The sequence below is a fragment of the Myodes glareolus genome, chromosome 6, assembly GCF_982192425.1.
Source record: "Myodes glareolus chromosome 6, mMyoGla1.1, whole genome shotgun sequence".
NCBI classification, from domain to species: Eukaryota; Metazoa; Chordata; class Mammalia; order Rodentia; family Cricetidae; genus Myodes; species Myodes glareolus.
This window is the reverse complement of record NC_142031.1, coordinates 15,655,023-15,670,641: the sequence shown is the minus strand read 5'-3', so window position 1 is coordinate 15,670,641 and position 15,619 is coordinate 15,655,023. Positions and strand designations below refer to the sequence as shown.

Here is a 15,619-nt window from a genome sequence, read left to right as displayed (position 1 = left end):
GAGGGCCGGGACACGATGCACCCTAGCAGGCGCAGCCTCCCTTTCCCCCTGAACTGTCAGCTTGTAAGGGTTGGAACCGCTGATTATGGAGGTGCCTCGGATCAGGTGAGCTAGCAGGCTGAGATCCCTGGTTGAACTCTGTGCTGTTTGTTTTGGTAATGAAGGCAGGCACACTATGCGAGAAACTTATTTGAGGAGTGTCCTTCCCCCCATAGCCCTACCCCCCCCCCCCACTTGGACACCTTCTTCAGGGCGGGCCTAGCACCTAGATGGAAGGACCTCACATGGTCAAGGAAGCTTGTAAAAGTAGACAGAATTAAGCCATCCTCCGACTGCCTGTATCACAGCTTTGTGGGTGGCTCCCCGCCTGCCTAATGGATATTTGGGAGTGGACTTTGGGGCCTAGATGGTTTTGAGGAGTCCTGTTCCTTGTTTAACCAAGGGTGTGTCAGCTGAGTTAGGGTGCCTAATTCTGGCTGGCTAATAAACTTTTTATATATTGATTAAAAACGTAGGCAATACTTTTTCGTATTATTGCTCTTGGCTGAAAGCTGGCCCCGGGCGGTCTGGACCCTGACCGTAGTTTGTATGGGGAAGGACTTGTCTAGGACAGTTTCGGGTGACACTTTGAAAAGTAGAGTGAAGTTTTCTGTGTGTGCTCCGGGAGTCAAAGCCAGAGATGCTCGTGGAGCGGCCTAGTCCTCTAGGCTTCTGCTGTCTCCATCAGACAGGTGGAGAAAGGCGGCCACATCCGTCCCAGCGTACTCAGCCTGCTCAGCCTGCGTACAGACCACTCTTGGCCTGTGGAAGCACGCCTGCCAGGCTCCCGGCAGTATCTTCCTTGTGTGCTCTTGTATGTCTGATATGATGGTCCTGTTTAAGAAACATAATGATGGGATACTCAGACATGGCAAGGGAGGGGCAGGTACTTATCTCTGCAGATCAAGTGTGAATTTTCCTCCTAGGAACTGTCATAGAGAGACAAGAGTATGGCCTGCGTGGGCCTGATCCCGAGCTTTCTCGAGACTGAGATTTTGGTCTTCTGTTTTCTGTCTCTGTCTTTCTGGGTTCTAGAACAGTACCTAAGACCAAAAGATACGACTTGGGAGGGAGGCACCTGTCGTCTCAGCCATTTAGGCATCCAAGGCCAACTTGGGTGACACAGTGAGAATGAGACCCCCGTCTCAAACAAGAAATGATCACTTACAGTGTTCCAGCATGTGTCTGTGAGCTTTAGCCACTTGGAGTCTTACTCATTCACTCCCTAACTTGTTCTTCACGTCCCCCAGACTCCTAAGTAATTTCTGACTGCCTCTTGTCAAATCTATACCATGCTTGAATGATCTGGTGCCCTGGTGTGGGTAGTTGGATCAAGCCGGTTGGCAGAATGTGGCTTGCTTGTAGGTAATGAAGGAAGACCACCGGGGTTTTGTTTTCAGTGGGGTGGTGGCAGAGCAAACAGCTAGCTCCAGTTTCCTATTGAGGGAAAGAGAGGCCTGAGATTTGAAAACGCATCTGATTTTGGGGTGGAGGCCATGGTTTTTCTTGGAGTCAGGTTCACCATCCCTGTTAAGAATGCTTAGGCAAATGGAGTTTATTTGCATTCCCTTAGCAAGCTGTCTTACCACTACCCCTAAGTGCTTCGCTCTGACTTCTAATTTAGGGGTTATTATTCTGAGAGTTAAGATGCTGTTGCTTGGTGGTGGAACTGTAGTAGTAAAAGGCCAACGTGGCCCCTCAGGAGCTGCCAGTCCAGCTCAGATGGCGTTGCTGATAGGAGCTGGTCGGAGCGACTCCCCTGTTAAAAGACGAAATCCTGGAGTAGGCACTAATGTATCTTGGTGGTCTCCTCCTGTGAATAAGGTACATAATTCAGATGCCAGAGAGATGGCTCAGTGGGTAAATGTGATTGTGCCAGGCCTGAGGATCGGAGTTCAATTTCTGGAACTCCTATAGAGAAGGAGAGAGCTGGTTCCTCCAAGCCTTGCTCTTATCCCCGTACTCACATTGTCCCTTCCCCCCAGTAATAAATAAATAAACACTATACCTTAAAAATGCATAGTTCAACTCAGAGACCCCATGTGTGTTTTACAGCCCCATTCAAGTAAATCCAGCCAGTCTTTTTTTGATGTTATAAAAAGTAGCTGGTGAGCCGGACAGTGTTGGTGCACACTTTTAATTTCAGCACTTGGGAGGCAGAGGCAAGTGGATCTCTGAGTTCAAGGCCAACCTGGTCTACAGAGTTGAGTTCCAGGACAGCTCGGGCTACACAGAGAAACCCTGTCCCAAAAAACCAAAAGAAAAGAAAAAAGTAATTGGTGATTACCAGTTTAAGACTTGGAAGCTATATACTGTTAGATCCTATGGAGGAGAAAGGAGGACAGATATGGTGGCATGGCAGGGCAAGGGACCTGCCAGAGTGGGAGGTGCTTATTGCTCAGCAATTGCAAGGCCCCTTGCTGGCTGAAGCTACTGGGTACCATTGCTTTGGTGTATATGGATCATATGACTGCTGTGCGCTGCTTATATGCCAGGAGGCAGCTGTGAGTGAGGCAGAGTGAGGCAGACACGGATTTGGGCCTGCTGGTTTCCACTGTTGAAGGGCCCGGGACTGACAGATATAGCTTGGAAAGCTGGCTATAGTGTCACACACTTCTAACTCCAGCTACTCAAGTTCAGGGCTGGCCTGGGCCACCTGTGAGAGAGCCACCTGTTCCCTCTTCCCTGACATGTTAAACGTAACTGTGCGCACATAAGCACCAGCTTTGGCCAAGATGGAAGGGAAGGGAGTGTTGTTGGTCTCGTGCCTGCCACGTGTGTGTTTGCAGCCTGTTCCTGGGGCTTGGTGGACGTCCTCCACGGTCGCTGACCCAGAATCTGGGCACAACAACTGCTGAAGTGAATGGTGTGGTAACAGGTCCGTGTAAGACAGTGGGTAAGGGGCAGACTGCGGGGGGGTAGGGACTTGGAGCAGATCCTCTGATTGAGGAGGGTGGGGTATGGGAGCCTGGAAGCGACCATGCACCTTCCCTGGCTTTGGGAGCAGCTGGTGCAATACCATTTTAGGCATTCCCGGATTAATGATTGAGTGTAAGGAGATGGGGATACTGCTGGGGCTCTAGCCCTGTGCCATGCCCTCTGCCAGAAGCTGTTGATTTTGCCTTGCAAAAGCTTGATGAGGAAGGTTCAGCCTTGGACCACAGAACATAAGAAGTCAGACTCGGAGCCAGACATAGTGGTGCATTCCTTTAATCCCCACGCTTGGGGGACAGAAGCAGGCAGAGCTCTATGAATTCAAGGCGTGCCTGATCTACATAGCAGGGCTCCTGGCTGGCTAGGGATACATAGAGAGACTGCCTCAAAAACCACCCCTTCCCTCAAAGAGAGAGAGAGAGAGAGAGAGAGAGAGAGAGAGGAGAGAGCGCAAAAGCGATTAGATTTGGATGTGTTGTCTGCATGGGTGGAGTCCCCTCTGAGAGAGAGGACAGGGGACAGAAAGCTTGATTGAGCTCTTGTGCGCTAGCACCTTATCACTTGTACCTTGCACTGACTGCCTGGTGCTCTGGAAGTGTTTGATGGCCAAGTAAGCCGGAAGTGTGACCTGAGAGATGGCTGTCTCTGCTGCCTTCAGCATGGGTGTATCTGAATGGAGTCCTGGTGGCCTCTTATCCTTTCTCCCCTAAACTCCTTGATGTGCAGTGTGAGGGAGCATTTCATAGGCACACCAGGAAAAGGAAATGGTTTTAAATTTGTTTTTTGTGTGTGTGGAGGTCAGAGGATAACCTTGGGGAGTTGGCTCTCAGGGATCAGACTTAGTTTGGAGCCTGTCCTGAAACTAGCTCTTGTAGACTAGGCTGGCCTCGAACTCACAGAGATCTGCCTGCCTCCCGAGTGCTGGGATTAAAGGCGTGTGCCACCACCGCCCGGCTCAGACTCAGATCTTAAGGCTTGACGACAGGTACCTTTACCGTTGAGCCATTTCCCTGGCTCAGAAACGGCATTTTTAATACACTTGACACACACTAAGTTGGAGCTATGGCTGCCTTCTGACGTATTTTGTATAGCCAAGTATATGTGACACAAATGGAAGGAAGCCACAGTCCTTGTCATCTCATCCTGGAGAGGAGACGAGGTGTGCCCAAGAAGTTTAGTACAGCTGAGAGGGAATGTATAGGAGAAGGAATCTGAAGGGCCACATGTGAGTTGTAGGTGTGTGTGCATGCGTGTGCGTGCGTGCGTGTGTGTGTGTGTGTGTGTGTGTACACACCACTACCTCTTCCAGGAAGCTCTGTAGACACTCCAGTCCTCAGCCAGCTTGGGGGCTGGGCCTGGAGCCCAGGAAGACCTCACCCAGCCAAAGAGGAAGGGGAGGCTTGGGTGTGGCACTATCAGCCCAGTAGTCCCAATACCAAGTCCAAGGTCACTGTGACGTCAGCCTCATGGGTTTCAGGACCACTGGGTAGGCAGTTAGCGCTAGTGTTTGTTACCAGATATTCAAGTTGCTAAGCTCAGGAGTTTGCGTTTGGTCTGGACAGCATGGAGCCAGTGGCATTTCTCACAGGGCAGGTGGAAATTGGAGCAGGCTGATGGAGCAGTGGTATTTTAGCACGAATTCTCTAGCTGTGCTGTGTAGAGAGGTTCTGGAGATGGAGGGGGAGGCCAGAGGGATGCATCGGTAGGCATCACTGGAGAGGTACCAGGGTCTTGCCACTGTGACTGTGGTCTGGAAGGAAGGCATGGTAGAGGAAGGGAGAAGGGCACAGGGAGCTGGAGAGAGTTTCCTTCTCTGGGTAAGTGGTGCACCTGCCCCTCTCCCCTGAAATCGCTGTGTGGACTTTCTGATTGGGTGATTCGTCATTGACATCAACTGCTTCTGATTTGTTTAAATCCTAGATGATGGTGTCCACCGAACCTTGATAGATGGTTGATAACTGAGTGGGCGTTTCAGCCTGGTTAGCCCGACGAGCAGCCAGCTATCTTGGATCTGCTGGTGGCTCTTCTTGTTTAGGCGAGCGTACTCTAGGTTCTAGGCACATAAAAGTGCCTGAGACCCCCATCTCCTAAGGGATTCTACAGTGTGGGAGACTCTGCAGCGTGGATATAAGAGCAACAAGAACTGCTTCAATTGACTGTTTTAATATTCCATTCAGTGCTACGAGACAGGCCCATGCTACCATCATGATACAGATGAGGAACCAAGGCCTTCCTATGCTGTCCTGGTTCCAGACCCAGCTGCCTGCCTGCCATCCATCCTCCCTCCCTCTTTCTTTCCTTCTTTCTTCATTCCTTCTTCCTTCCTTTCTCTCCAGCCCTATTTATTGGTTTTTTTGAAACAGCTCTAGCTGTCCTGGAGCTCACTCTGTAGACCAAGCTGGTCTAGAATTTACAGAGATCCTCCTGTTTCTGCCTCCCAAGTGCTGGTATTAAATGCATGTGCCACCACTGCCTGGCTTAAGATTTATTATTTTATGTGTGAGAGTGTTCAGAAGAGAGTGTTAGGAGTTTTGGTGGTTTTGCCGGGAACCAAAACTGGTTCTTCTATAAGAAGTTCTTAACTGCTGAGCCATCTCTCCAGCTCCCCTCTAGCCATTTTCATCAGGTTATTCATCTGTGGACATCTACTTTACCATGAGATGAACCTACTAGGTACATCCATCAGAGTCTTATACTCCAGTGGGGGAAGCTGGAAAAGTGACATGTCTGAGATTCTGGGTGAACTAGAGATAAGTGCAGAATCGGGGTGACGCCCGCCACTCTGTGACCCAGGCGGGCCTCCTTGCCTTTATTGTGCTTCCTCTGGTGTCCACATTGATTCCGTGGTCTCTAACTTCCCTGTGGTTGTTTTCAGTCCACTAATCCTGTTTTGGTCCAAAGCAGTGGCTAAAGCCCGAGTGGTTGCCATCCCTGGCCTTGCCTGAGTGTCTATGGAAAGTGTAGGCAGTGCCTGGCATGTTTGGAGGGTGAGAGGCGTGTTGGCTGCTGTTATGTGGTTATTTTTATTAACATGGGTAGTTGATGGCTGGCTGTTCATGTAACCTCCCAGCTGGCCTGGGAGGCATGCACTAGCCCTTTTGAGACTAGAGACTGCTTGCTATATTGGAGTCCTTAGCCCAAAGTCTGCAGACTCAGGGACCAGCCCAGTTAAACACCAGCCTGGTGAGAACTCCAGTCCTGCGCTTCTGGCCTCAGAGTTCTTCTTACCACTCTGTGGGTCGCTGGCAGCTGTTCCCCCTGGCCCCGACTCTGAACTTCTGCTTAAACTGCTCCCTGAAGCTTCCTCTTCTTGTGCTGAACTCATCAGGCTGAACCATTATCTGACTGGCCACTATTATAGTGGTCTTACATATAAAAAAATTAGGGGATTATATTTGCCAGAGGAGCCATCTTTACCTTCAAATACAATCCATGCCTTGTGGCTAGGCTCTCAGCAGGCACCCTCAGGGACCATGTAGTTGGACCTTGGCTAAAGTGTTATTGTAGTGTGAGACTGTGCTCAAGTTGTGGAAGACACCTTTGCCTGTACCGGCTCCCCTGGTATAGATGGATCTTAACCAGTTTCCAGTTAGCACTAAGCCAGGTTTCCTGGCACTTGTGAATGGCAGATAGAGAGTTCAGGTCTGTCTGGCTTGTGTTGTGCCTTAGCTCAGGGTTTTTCTGCTTGAGGCTTTGACTTCGCTAGGCTTTCTCTGATTTTACATGTGCAGGCTCCTATGTTGTAGTTGGTGCTCAAAGACCCAGGGAGAGCATGTGTGCACCCAGCCTCTGGTGCAGAGTTTGACCCTGTCAGTTCAGCCTCTGAGGTGTGCCACATGGGTTTGTTTTTATTGGTCCTCTGCACCTCTTTTAACTGCCTGGTGACCTCATGTAGGTTCAGGGTACAGGTTGCTATGGAGACAAAATGCCTTTGAGCTCCTGATCTTCCTGCCTCCACTTCCCAAGTACTAGGATTAAAGTGTGTGCCATCACATCAGCTTCTGTTGAGGAATGAGTGTGAGTGTGAGTGAGTGTGTGTGTGTGTGTGTGTGTGTGTGTGTGTGTGTGTGTGTAGATTAAAGACAATCCCTTCCACTTTTTCATGAATTCCAGGAATTCAAGGGCTGGTCTCGGTTCCCAGGGCTTGTGCCGAAAGCACCTTTGCATGCTGAAGCGTCTCTCTGGCCATTCACTGGGGAGGATCTCTGCTGTGAGCCTTCTCAGTGTGTAGCCTGCAGAAGTCCCTCTGGTGACGTCTCACTCAGGCCCAAGCACCTTTCTGTACCTGTCATGTCAGTGGTTGTTTCTGGCTGTCCTGTGATTGAGGTGACAGCTTTGGGCTCGAGTTGTGCACTGATGGTCCTGGGATTGGTGGTTGTTGGGAAACTGCATGGTTGATTGTGTACCTACTCCTGGAGCTCCCATTAGTCACAAGTGTCCCTTTCCTGCTGCCGGGGGTGCCCACAATCTTGATCTCTAGTTGTGTCAACCCCAACCCTAGATCTGTTTCCTCCTGTTGCAGATAAAGAAAGTAAAGCTCAGAGAGAGAGAGTGGTGACTGACTCAGGGACCCCAGCAAGGCACCCGTAATTACCATGGGCTCCAGGCCTGTCCGACTCAAAAGCTCCTGCCGCTTGAATTCTGCTGGGTTGGTTATTTTATAGATGAGAAAACTGAAGCCAAATGGTCCCTGTGTAGTTCAGCCTTAGTGGCTGAGAGAGTTTGGGTGTAGTGTAGAAGGTAGAAGTTTGTATTTTGGGTCAGGTTGTTGAAATTAAAAGCTCTTGGGCCGGAGGGAACTGCAGCATGGTTTTAGAAAGACTGCTGCTGATCTGGAAGCATTGGCAGCATGGACCTCAGCCTCCACAGCAGGACCTGTGTCTCGGCACCCCAGGCTTCTGGAGTGACAAGGCCAGCGGCAGGTTGACCCTTCATGGCAGTCCCTGCTGGGAGTTGTGCTGGTTGTGTTGGTTGGCAAGTGCTGTAGGGTTCCATTGTCTATCACACCCCAAGCCTTGGGCACTTGGTGGTATAAGTAGCTTTGGGCACACCCGGTTGGATATTCTTACTCTGCCTGCTCAGTTTGTTTATTTTCCTTGGGAGGGAAATGGTACCCTTGCTTGGTTGAGAGTACTTCAGCAGTGTTCCATTGTCCCTATCATGTGGTGTGTCTCCACAGGTGCTTGTTGAATGACTGAATTGTCTATTTGCTCTTTATGTTGTGAACAGCTTCCCTATTTGAGTGTGAACCATGTGAGACTGCCATTTTTGGGTAGGTAAAACTTAGTATCAGTTTTTGTCATAATATGTGTTATATCCTAATACAGAGAGAATACATGGGCTAGAGAGCAGGGCGATTTGAATGGGAGACCCAGCAGCATGTAGGGTTCCTTGGATCTGTGCTTTCTCTTAAACCCGCTTTCACAAGGCCCATCCGAGTCAAGAGCTTGACAGGAATGGAGGGACTGAACAGGTCTGTCCCCGAGGTCAGGTCAGCTCGCTCTTGACACCAAAGATGACAGTGTGATCTTGGTGAGACTCACCAGTGATCCTGATAAAGCCAGTGGGTGCTGAGCACTTGGCCTGAAGTTTTGCCAGTATCTGAGCATCCGTTCTTGGAGTCTGGGACTGATGCAAGCCATCTTGATTCCTGAGTCCAAGGCTGGAAGCAGAGAGCTAGGGATGAGGTCCTTGTCTGTGCCTTGTCTCTAAAATGGTGAGAATAGAACGAGCTATTCTCGCTGGTGTGATAGTGCATGCCTTTGATCTCAGTACTTGGGAATCTTGCATCTTGAAGCTGCAGGAGGATCTCTGAATTCCAGGCCAATCTGGGCTACATGCGACTGACTCAAAAACAAACAAACAAGCAAACCAAACAGCACCAATAAAAAACCTCCCCCAAAACCCATCAACAAAAAAGCTGGGGGTCTGTAGCTCAGTGGAAGCGTGCTTATCTAGGGTAAGTGCTCTGGGCTCAGAACCCAGCACTGCAGAAAGAGGGGAAAACTACTTCCAGTGGGTTTGTGAGGATTAAAGTCAGCGCAGAGCCAGACACAGTCTGTTAACCTGTTAATTGCACTGCACGCTGGGAAGAGCTCCATGCTATCTATGAACATCCTTAGGCTTAGTGTGTTGTTAGACCCAACCAGACCTTCGAGTGCAGACACCTCTTTGCCGTGTGTGTGTGTGTGTGTGTGTGTGTGTGTGTGTGTATGTGTATGTCCGTGCGTGCACACGCACGCACGCACATGTGTGCTTGCTTGTCTCTTGATGTTGAGCCGACTCTGAGGAGGCAGGCTGCAAACTTCACCAGCCCTGAGCACCTCCGATCATGCAGCTGTGCTCCGTGAACGAACTATCTGAAATGGGGCTTTTGTTCCAGGTGATAATACAAGCCTCTCTGGGAAAATGGACCTTTTTTTTTTTCTTCTTTCTTTCTTCTGAGCATGAGGGACCAAGCTTGTGTGTCAGCTATCCCTGGTACCTGGAGACTTAGAAGGGGCCAAGGCATGATGCTTATCAGCGCCCGTTGTCCATACTGTACCTATTTTTTTAGCCCATTTTTTTCTCTTCTGAAGGTGGCAAGTTTTCATAGTCACTCTTGGCCTCTACTCACCGATGCTGCATTTGTGAAAATTGCCACGGACTCACCAGACTTAACTGCCTCGGGAGCTTACTATTTTGTTTGAGGACGTATGCCTGATAGTTTATTTTTCAGACAGCCTTACTATGTAGCTCTGGAACTTGCTGTATAGACTAGGCTGGCCTCAAACTCGTAGAGATTTCACCTGGGATTAAAGGCATGTTCCCACTACTCTGTGTCTGATTTTTTAAAAAAAAAAGTTTTATTTTTGCCCCTCTGTGTGTGCTTGCCATGTATGTCTTGGAGTCAAAAGAAGGCATCCGATTTCCTGGAGCTGGAGTTACAGGTGGTCGTGAGCCGCCTAACATGGGTGCTGGGAACTGAACTCGGGGCCTCTGAGTTAGTAACTCAGCCGAGGGGAGCAGTGTTTCTGCCCCCACATGTGTTTGATATTAAAGCAGGTAGTGCTGGGACTCAGGTGTGTAAGAAGGAAGCTGGTAAAGGGAAATGAGATGAGGAATTGAAGGAGCCTCATGTCAGTGTTGGGAAACCCCCTCCACATCTGCATCCTCTGTGGACAGGTTAAAGCACAAACGCACCGCCTCGTTCCCAAGCCCAGCTTCCCCACCGGTAGGTCAGAGCAGAGGATTAACTAAGAGTGATTGTTTACAGCGCTGTCTCAGACTTCACGTGCGGGCACTTGAAATAGGCCTGTGTGTGTCTGCAACAAGTTGGTCATTCGTCATGTACATTGTCACGTTGGGCTGGTTCTAAGAATCCCTGGACTAAGAAATCCTGTAAATCTCCAGGGCAGGTTAAGGTAGGGAGTGCCCTGCAGTCAGGCGCCAGCATTTGCTCCTGGGCCTCTTTCCCCTAGTGGGCCTCTGAGTGTTGCTTCCAGGCCCATTGTGCAAGGGGAGCCGGGCGGACGAGCCTCTGTGTCATTACCACACCTCTGTTTGCAGATATGGAAATGGAGTCTTGAAAGGTTATGAGATGCTTTGTATAAGATTGAATGGCTAGTACAAGAGCAGAGGCGTCCTTAACATAAAATGTGTGTACATGTATGCTTTATATAATGTTTAAGTCCGTGAGCTTATCTACTTGGGCATTTTTCGTGGTGAAAACATTCAAATCCCCTCTCCCCCTCTCTCCAGGATTTCTCTGTGTAGCTCTGGTTGTCCTGGAACTTACCAGACTGACCTCAAGATACCACTTGCCTCCGCTTGAGTACTGGGATTAAAGGTGTGCGCCACCACGCCCGGTTCAAAATTCCTCTAGTTTTGTTTTACTTTGTTGTTCTTGAGACAGGGACTTGGCAGAGTCTTAGGTAGACAAGCTGATCTCAGAACTCCTTGTAGTCAAAGATGACCCTAAATTTCTGAACTGCTTCCACTTGGAATCACAGGTGCACGCTACCATGCCTGGTTTTATGTGGTGTTGGAGTTCAACACAGGGCTACCAACTGAGCCACATCCCCAACCCCAGAAGATATAGTTCTTGAAATCATAGATAATTGGTTGCTAGGCACCCAGGAGGGGTCCTCCCACTATGTTACTAATTGGTAGAATGTAGACATAGAACCAAGGTTGAATCCTCAGATCCTGCATCATTTCTGTTAAGCTTTAATTTGTAAAAATTTTGAGGTGGTCTTATGTAGTCCAGACTGGCTTTGAATTTGCTCTGTATCCAGGGAGGGCCTTGGCTTCCTGCTCTTCCTCCACCCAGTTGTTGGGATTACAGGCATGTGTCACCATACCCATCTTGGTATGATGAACTGGATGCTTTGTGGAGCTTGGGTCTTATTCTAGCATCACTGAGGGAAGGGATGGGGGAGGAGAGACTGAGATTTCCAAGCCTCAAGTAACGGGCTGTATGCTGGGACAGACGTGAGCAAGTGCTGATTGATGGCGCTGGTCGGCCCTTAGAATTTTGTAGGCAATGCTCTGCTGAAGCATTCCCAGAAGGCTCCTGTGCTCAAGATCCTTGGTTCATAGGACCTTCCACTTGGAGTGGTGTAATGTTTATAAATTGCTAATATTGGCAGAGGCAGGACTTGAAACAGGTACTCCTAACTCTGCTCTCAAATCCTTTGCCTACAACCTCTGTGGAGTCTTAGAATTCAGCTGGTTTTATACAGTATGGGGTTTGTCCTGGGACCCAGTCAAAGAAGAAATCCAGTAAACCCAGGTCTCTTTGACCTATGACTCTTGATTTTTACTTGGGAAGTATGAATTACAGAACTGGGGTGCTGGAGAGAGTTGGGGAGGAGTTTCCTAGTGGGGTGTGTGTGTGTGTGTGTGTGTGTGTGTGTGTGATGTTTATTATGTAGACTTATGTGGCCGCCAAAGGATAGGGTGTGAAGACCACATAGCAAGCAGTATGACAGATGTTCATGGCAGTCCTGGCAAAGGCAAAGTAGTTAGTGTTCTAAGTGGTCCTGTGGTTAATAGAAGCTTATTGGTTCCTTCCTATACGTCTGTCTGTCTGTCTGTATTCCGCCTGCCCCCTGTTCTCCTCTCTGAGGAAGTCCCCAGGAGTGAAACTGTTGGGCCAAAAGGATAAGCACTTTTCTCCCATGTTCTTCCTGGTCATGTAGTGAGCGTGTGTTTGCCTAGTGGCCTCAGCCTGACTGCTGGCTTCTGGGGCCCTGGGAGCTGACCTGCTCCTGTCTGCCTAGAGCAAGCTCAACTTCCTCCATCTGCCTGTCTGCAAGTTGAGATTGCTCCTTTCTTGCAGGGTTAGCTGTCATTGCTTCCCGTCCAGCTCCCTGCCTGAGCTGCTGCTTGCTGACTTTCCTTAAAAGTAGTTTCCTTTTTTTGGTGGGTGTTGGGGCTTTAACCCAGGGCCCTCTCGCTTACTAAGCATGTGCTCTGCCGCTGAGCTGTGCCCTCCAGCCCTGGTCGCAGTCTTTTGTTGTTGTTTTTGAGACAGGCTTTCTCTGTGTGGTCCTGGCTGTCCTGGAACTTGCTCTATAGACCAAGCTGGCCTTGAACTCAGAGATCAACCTGCCTCCACCTCCCAAGTGCTGGGTGGGATTAAAGTCAGGCACCACCACTGCCTGGCTTGGTCACAGCCTTTTCATCATCTGCTTAGTATGTAACTCTTGGTGGTGATTTCAGTGAAATGTCTCTTGCATCTGCCACCCCCTTTTCATGGCTGTTTGGGGAGCATTAGGAGGTGTGGCTTTCTAGAGGAAGTCTGTCAGTGGAGGTGGGTTTTGAGGTCTTAGATACTCTTTCCACAGTTAGCTCTGTCTCCAGATGTGCACTCTCAGCTGCTGCTCCAGCTGCCTGCTACCTACTACCTCTTACCTCTGCTCGGCCGTCATAAACTCTAACCAGGAACCAGAAGCCCAAATAAACCCTTCCTTTTATAAGTTGCCTTGGTTGTGGTGTTTTATCACAGCAATAGAAAGTGACTGAGATACTCTAAGTACTTTTGTGTAAGGACCTTAGTGTGTGATGCGGATGAATTCATATTGGATTCAGTGTCAGTGTAACATCGTGTCCTTTGTGTGCTTAGGGGCTAAAAATGGGCTACTCAGCAAAGCATGCACAGGTATGAAAATGCACCACAGGAGTCTAATAAAGGGACCATTTGTTTACGGGGAGTTACAGCGGGGACACAGAGCATCATGTATTCATTTTCCAGCTTGTACTTGTGAATTATCTTGAGAGCATCAAGTACAGTCTGCCTTCTTGTCAACAGGTCCAACAAACAGTGCATACAAATATTTTTGGAGAAAATTGTGTCCTTATTGAATGTTCATCTATATAAACATGCTTTAATCATCATTTCCTAAATCATATAACAGCCATATGCAAGTAATTCTGTTATATTAAGTACTATAACAATCTAGAGTTGATATAAACTGTTTAGGAGAGGGCCAGGTGTGGTACACAGCTGTAATCCCAGAACTCAGGAGGGAGAGGCAGGAGGATTTGCGTTCAAGGCCAGCTCTAGGGTACATCAAGTTCAAGACTAGACTGACCTTCACAAGACTCTGTCTCAAAAAAAACCAAATCTTACAAAAAGCAGAACCAGAGGGCTCAGTGATTAAGATCACTTACTGCCTTATCAGAGGGAATCGGACAGAGTTCAGATCTCACATCCACATTGGGTGGTTCACAGATGCCTCTAAGTTCAGTTCTCAAGGATTCAACACCCCCTTCTGGCCTCCATGGGTACTGGAGAACACATGCATGGACAGACAGACATACACAAATAATAAATGAAATCTTAAAAAGAAAAACGAGGGTGGATATACTGCTCATGGTCTATAGAGCACCTGGGCTGTGGTCCTTGTGGGGTGTGGCGTGTAGGCTCTGTATTAGTTACTTTGCTGAGATAAAATACTGTGAACAAAAACAACTTCAGAGGTCTAGGGGTCTACAGTGTCAGGGAGGACGTGGCACGGTGGCAGGAGCAGAGAGCTGGCAGAACCTCTCTTTATCCATACAGGAAGCAGAATGTGTGAACAGCCAACCAGGAGAGGCTGTGAGCTGTCTAAGTCCGCCCTGCAGTGACACACTTCCTCCAGCAAGGGTGCATATCCTAAAAAAAATGTTCCACAACTTCCCTAGACAGCACCACCAGCTGCTGGGGACCAAGTGTTCCATACATGGGGGAGGGGAGGGGTGTATTGCTAATTCAGATCACCACAGGTGGAGAGGTGGGTGGTTCAGAAACCAAACCCTCTTGGATACCAGAGGACCAACTGTACTGATTTGGGAGTTAAAATTAAGTTTTAAGGCAACTGTGGTGGTGCCTGCCTTTAAAACTGGTCCCTGGTGGGTGAAGCCGCAGGGTATTAGCTCTCAGGGTCATCCTTGGCTACGGAGTGTTTGCGAGAGTATCCCAGATGGCCAGAGCCCCAGCCTGGAGAAAAGCAAACAGCTCTGGCCATGGTAGCAGCACCTGTGATCCTGGCACTTACAGAGCAGAGAAGCATTGCAAATTCCACATAGCCAGACCCTGTCTGTAAATAAATAAATGATCAAAATGTTACCATGTTCTCCAGATTGTAAAGAGCCTGCTGGTATCCAGAAGCCTGGCTTATGCACTCCAGGCGGAGGTAGTTACAGTGGCGGTTGTAAAAATAGAATTGGAAACTAGGCGTGATACTGCATGCTTTTCTAATCCCAGCTTTCGGAGGCAACAGGCCCGAAGTTGAGACCAGCCTGGGCTACATAGCAAGACCCTGCCTCAAATACAAGAAGATTTAGATAACATTTTTCTGTGCATTTTGTTTCGTTTAAAGTTTTTTTTTTTTTTTTTTAATACACATTTATTTGTGTGGGCTGGGGCACAGCATGCATGTAGAGGTCAGAGGGCAACTTGCAGGAATCCATTTTCTCTCTCCACCATGTTGTGTCACGACTGGTCCGCTTGCCTGCAAGTGCCTTTACCTGCTGAGCTGTCTCATTGCTCATTGTTCTGTTTATATTTTGTTTTTAAGTTAATTTATTTTATGTTCATTGGTGTTTTTACTGCATATATGTTTGTATGAGTGTGTCAGATCCCCTGGAACTGGAGCTACAGGCAACTGTAAGCTGTGTGGGTGCTGGGATTTGAACCCCGGTCCTCTGGAGGAGCAGCTGGTGCTCTTAACTGCTGAGCCATCTCTCCAGCCCTGTCTTGTTCGTTTTAAAGGATGTTTGTTTTTTAGCTGTAGGGTTTATTTTTGTTTATCCTATGTGTATGTCTGGGATCTGAGTGTGCACCACCACCATACAGGTACCCTCAGAGACCAGAAGAGGGCATTGGATCCCTGCTGGGCAGCAAGTGCCCTGAACTAGTTGTCCAGTTGTTTTGAGGCAGTTTAGCTTATGAAGCTCAGGCTTTCCTGGAATTCTCTGTCTCGTCTCAGCTCCTCCAGTGCTGGGATTGCAGGCCTGGACCACTGTATCTGGCTCTTCCACATACTTTATCTTCTGTGTTGAGGATCCCTGTAAGCCTAATCCCTGTCAGGACTGAACATTTTCCAGTGAGGAGCAGGAACCAGTTTCTTGTCTTGAGAGGTTTGCATTTCTGACTCTCAGAGTTGGTCTGGCTCCTCTG

General features: G+C 48.8%; 1 protein-coding gene across 2 annotated transcripts in view; it reads left to right on the top strand.

The window, feature by feature from the left end:
- Capzb (capping actin protein of muscle Z-line subunit beta) overlaps positions 1–15,619 on the top strand; it is a 103,064-nt gene continuing 87,445 nt past the window's right edge. For both annotated transcript variants that reach the window (XM_048443388.2, XM_048443387.1), the window contains exon 1: positions 1–105. In XM_048443388.2, coding sequence (XP_048299345.1) covers positions 16–105 — 90 coding nt within the window. In that variant the 5' untranslated portion in view covers positions 1–15. The remainder of the gene's footprint in view (positions 106–15,619) is intronic.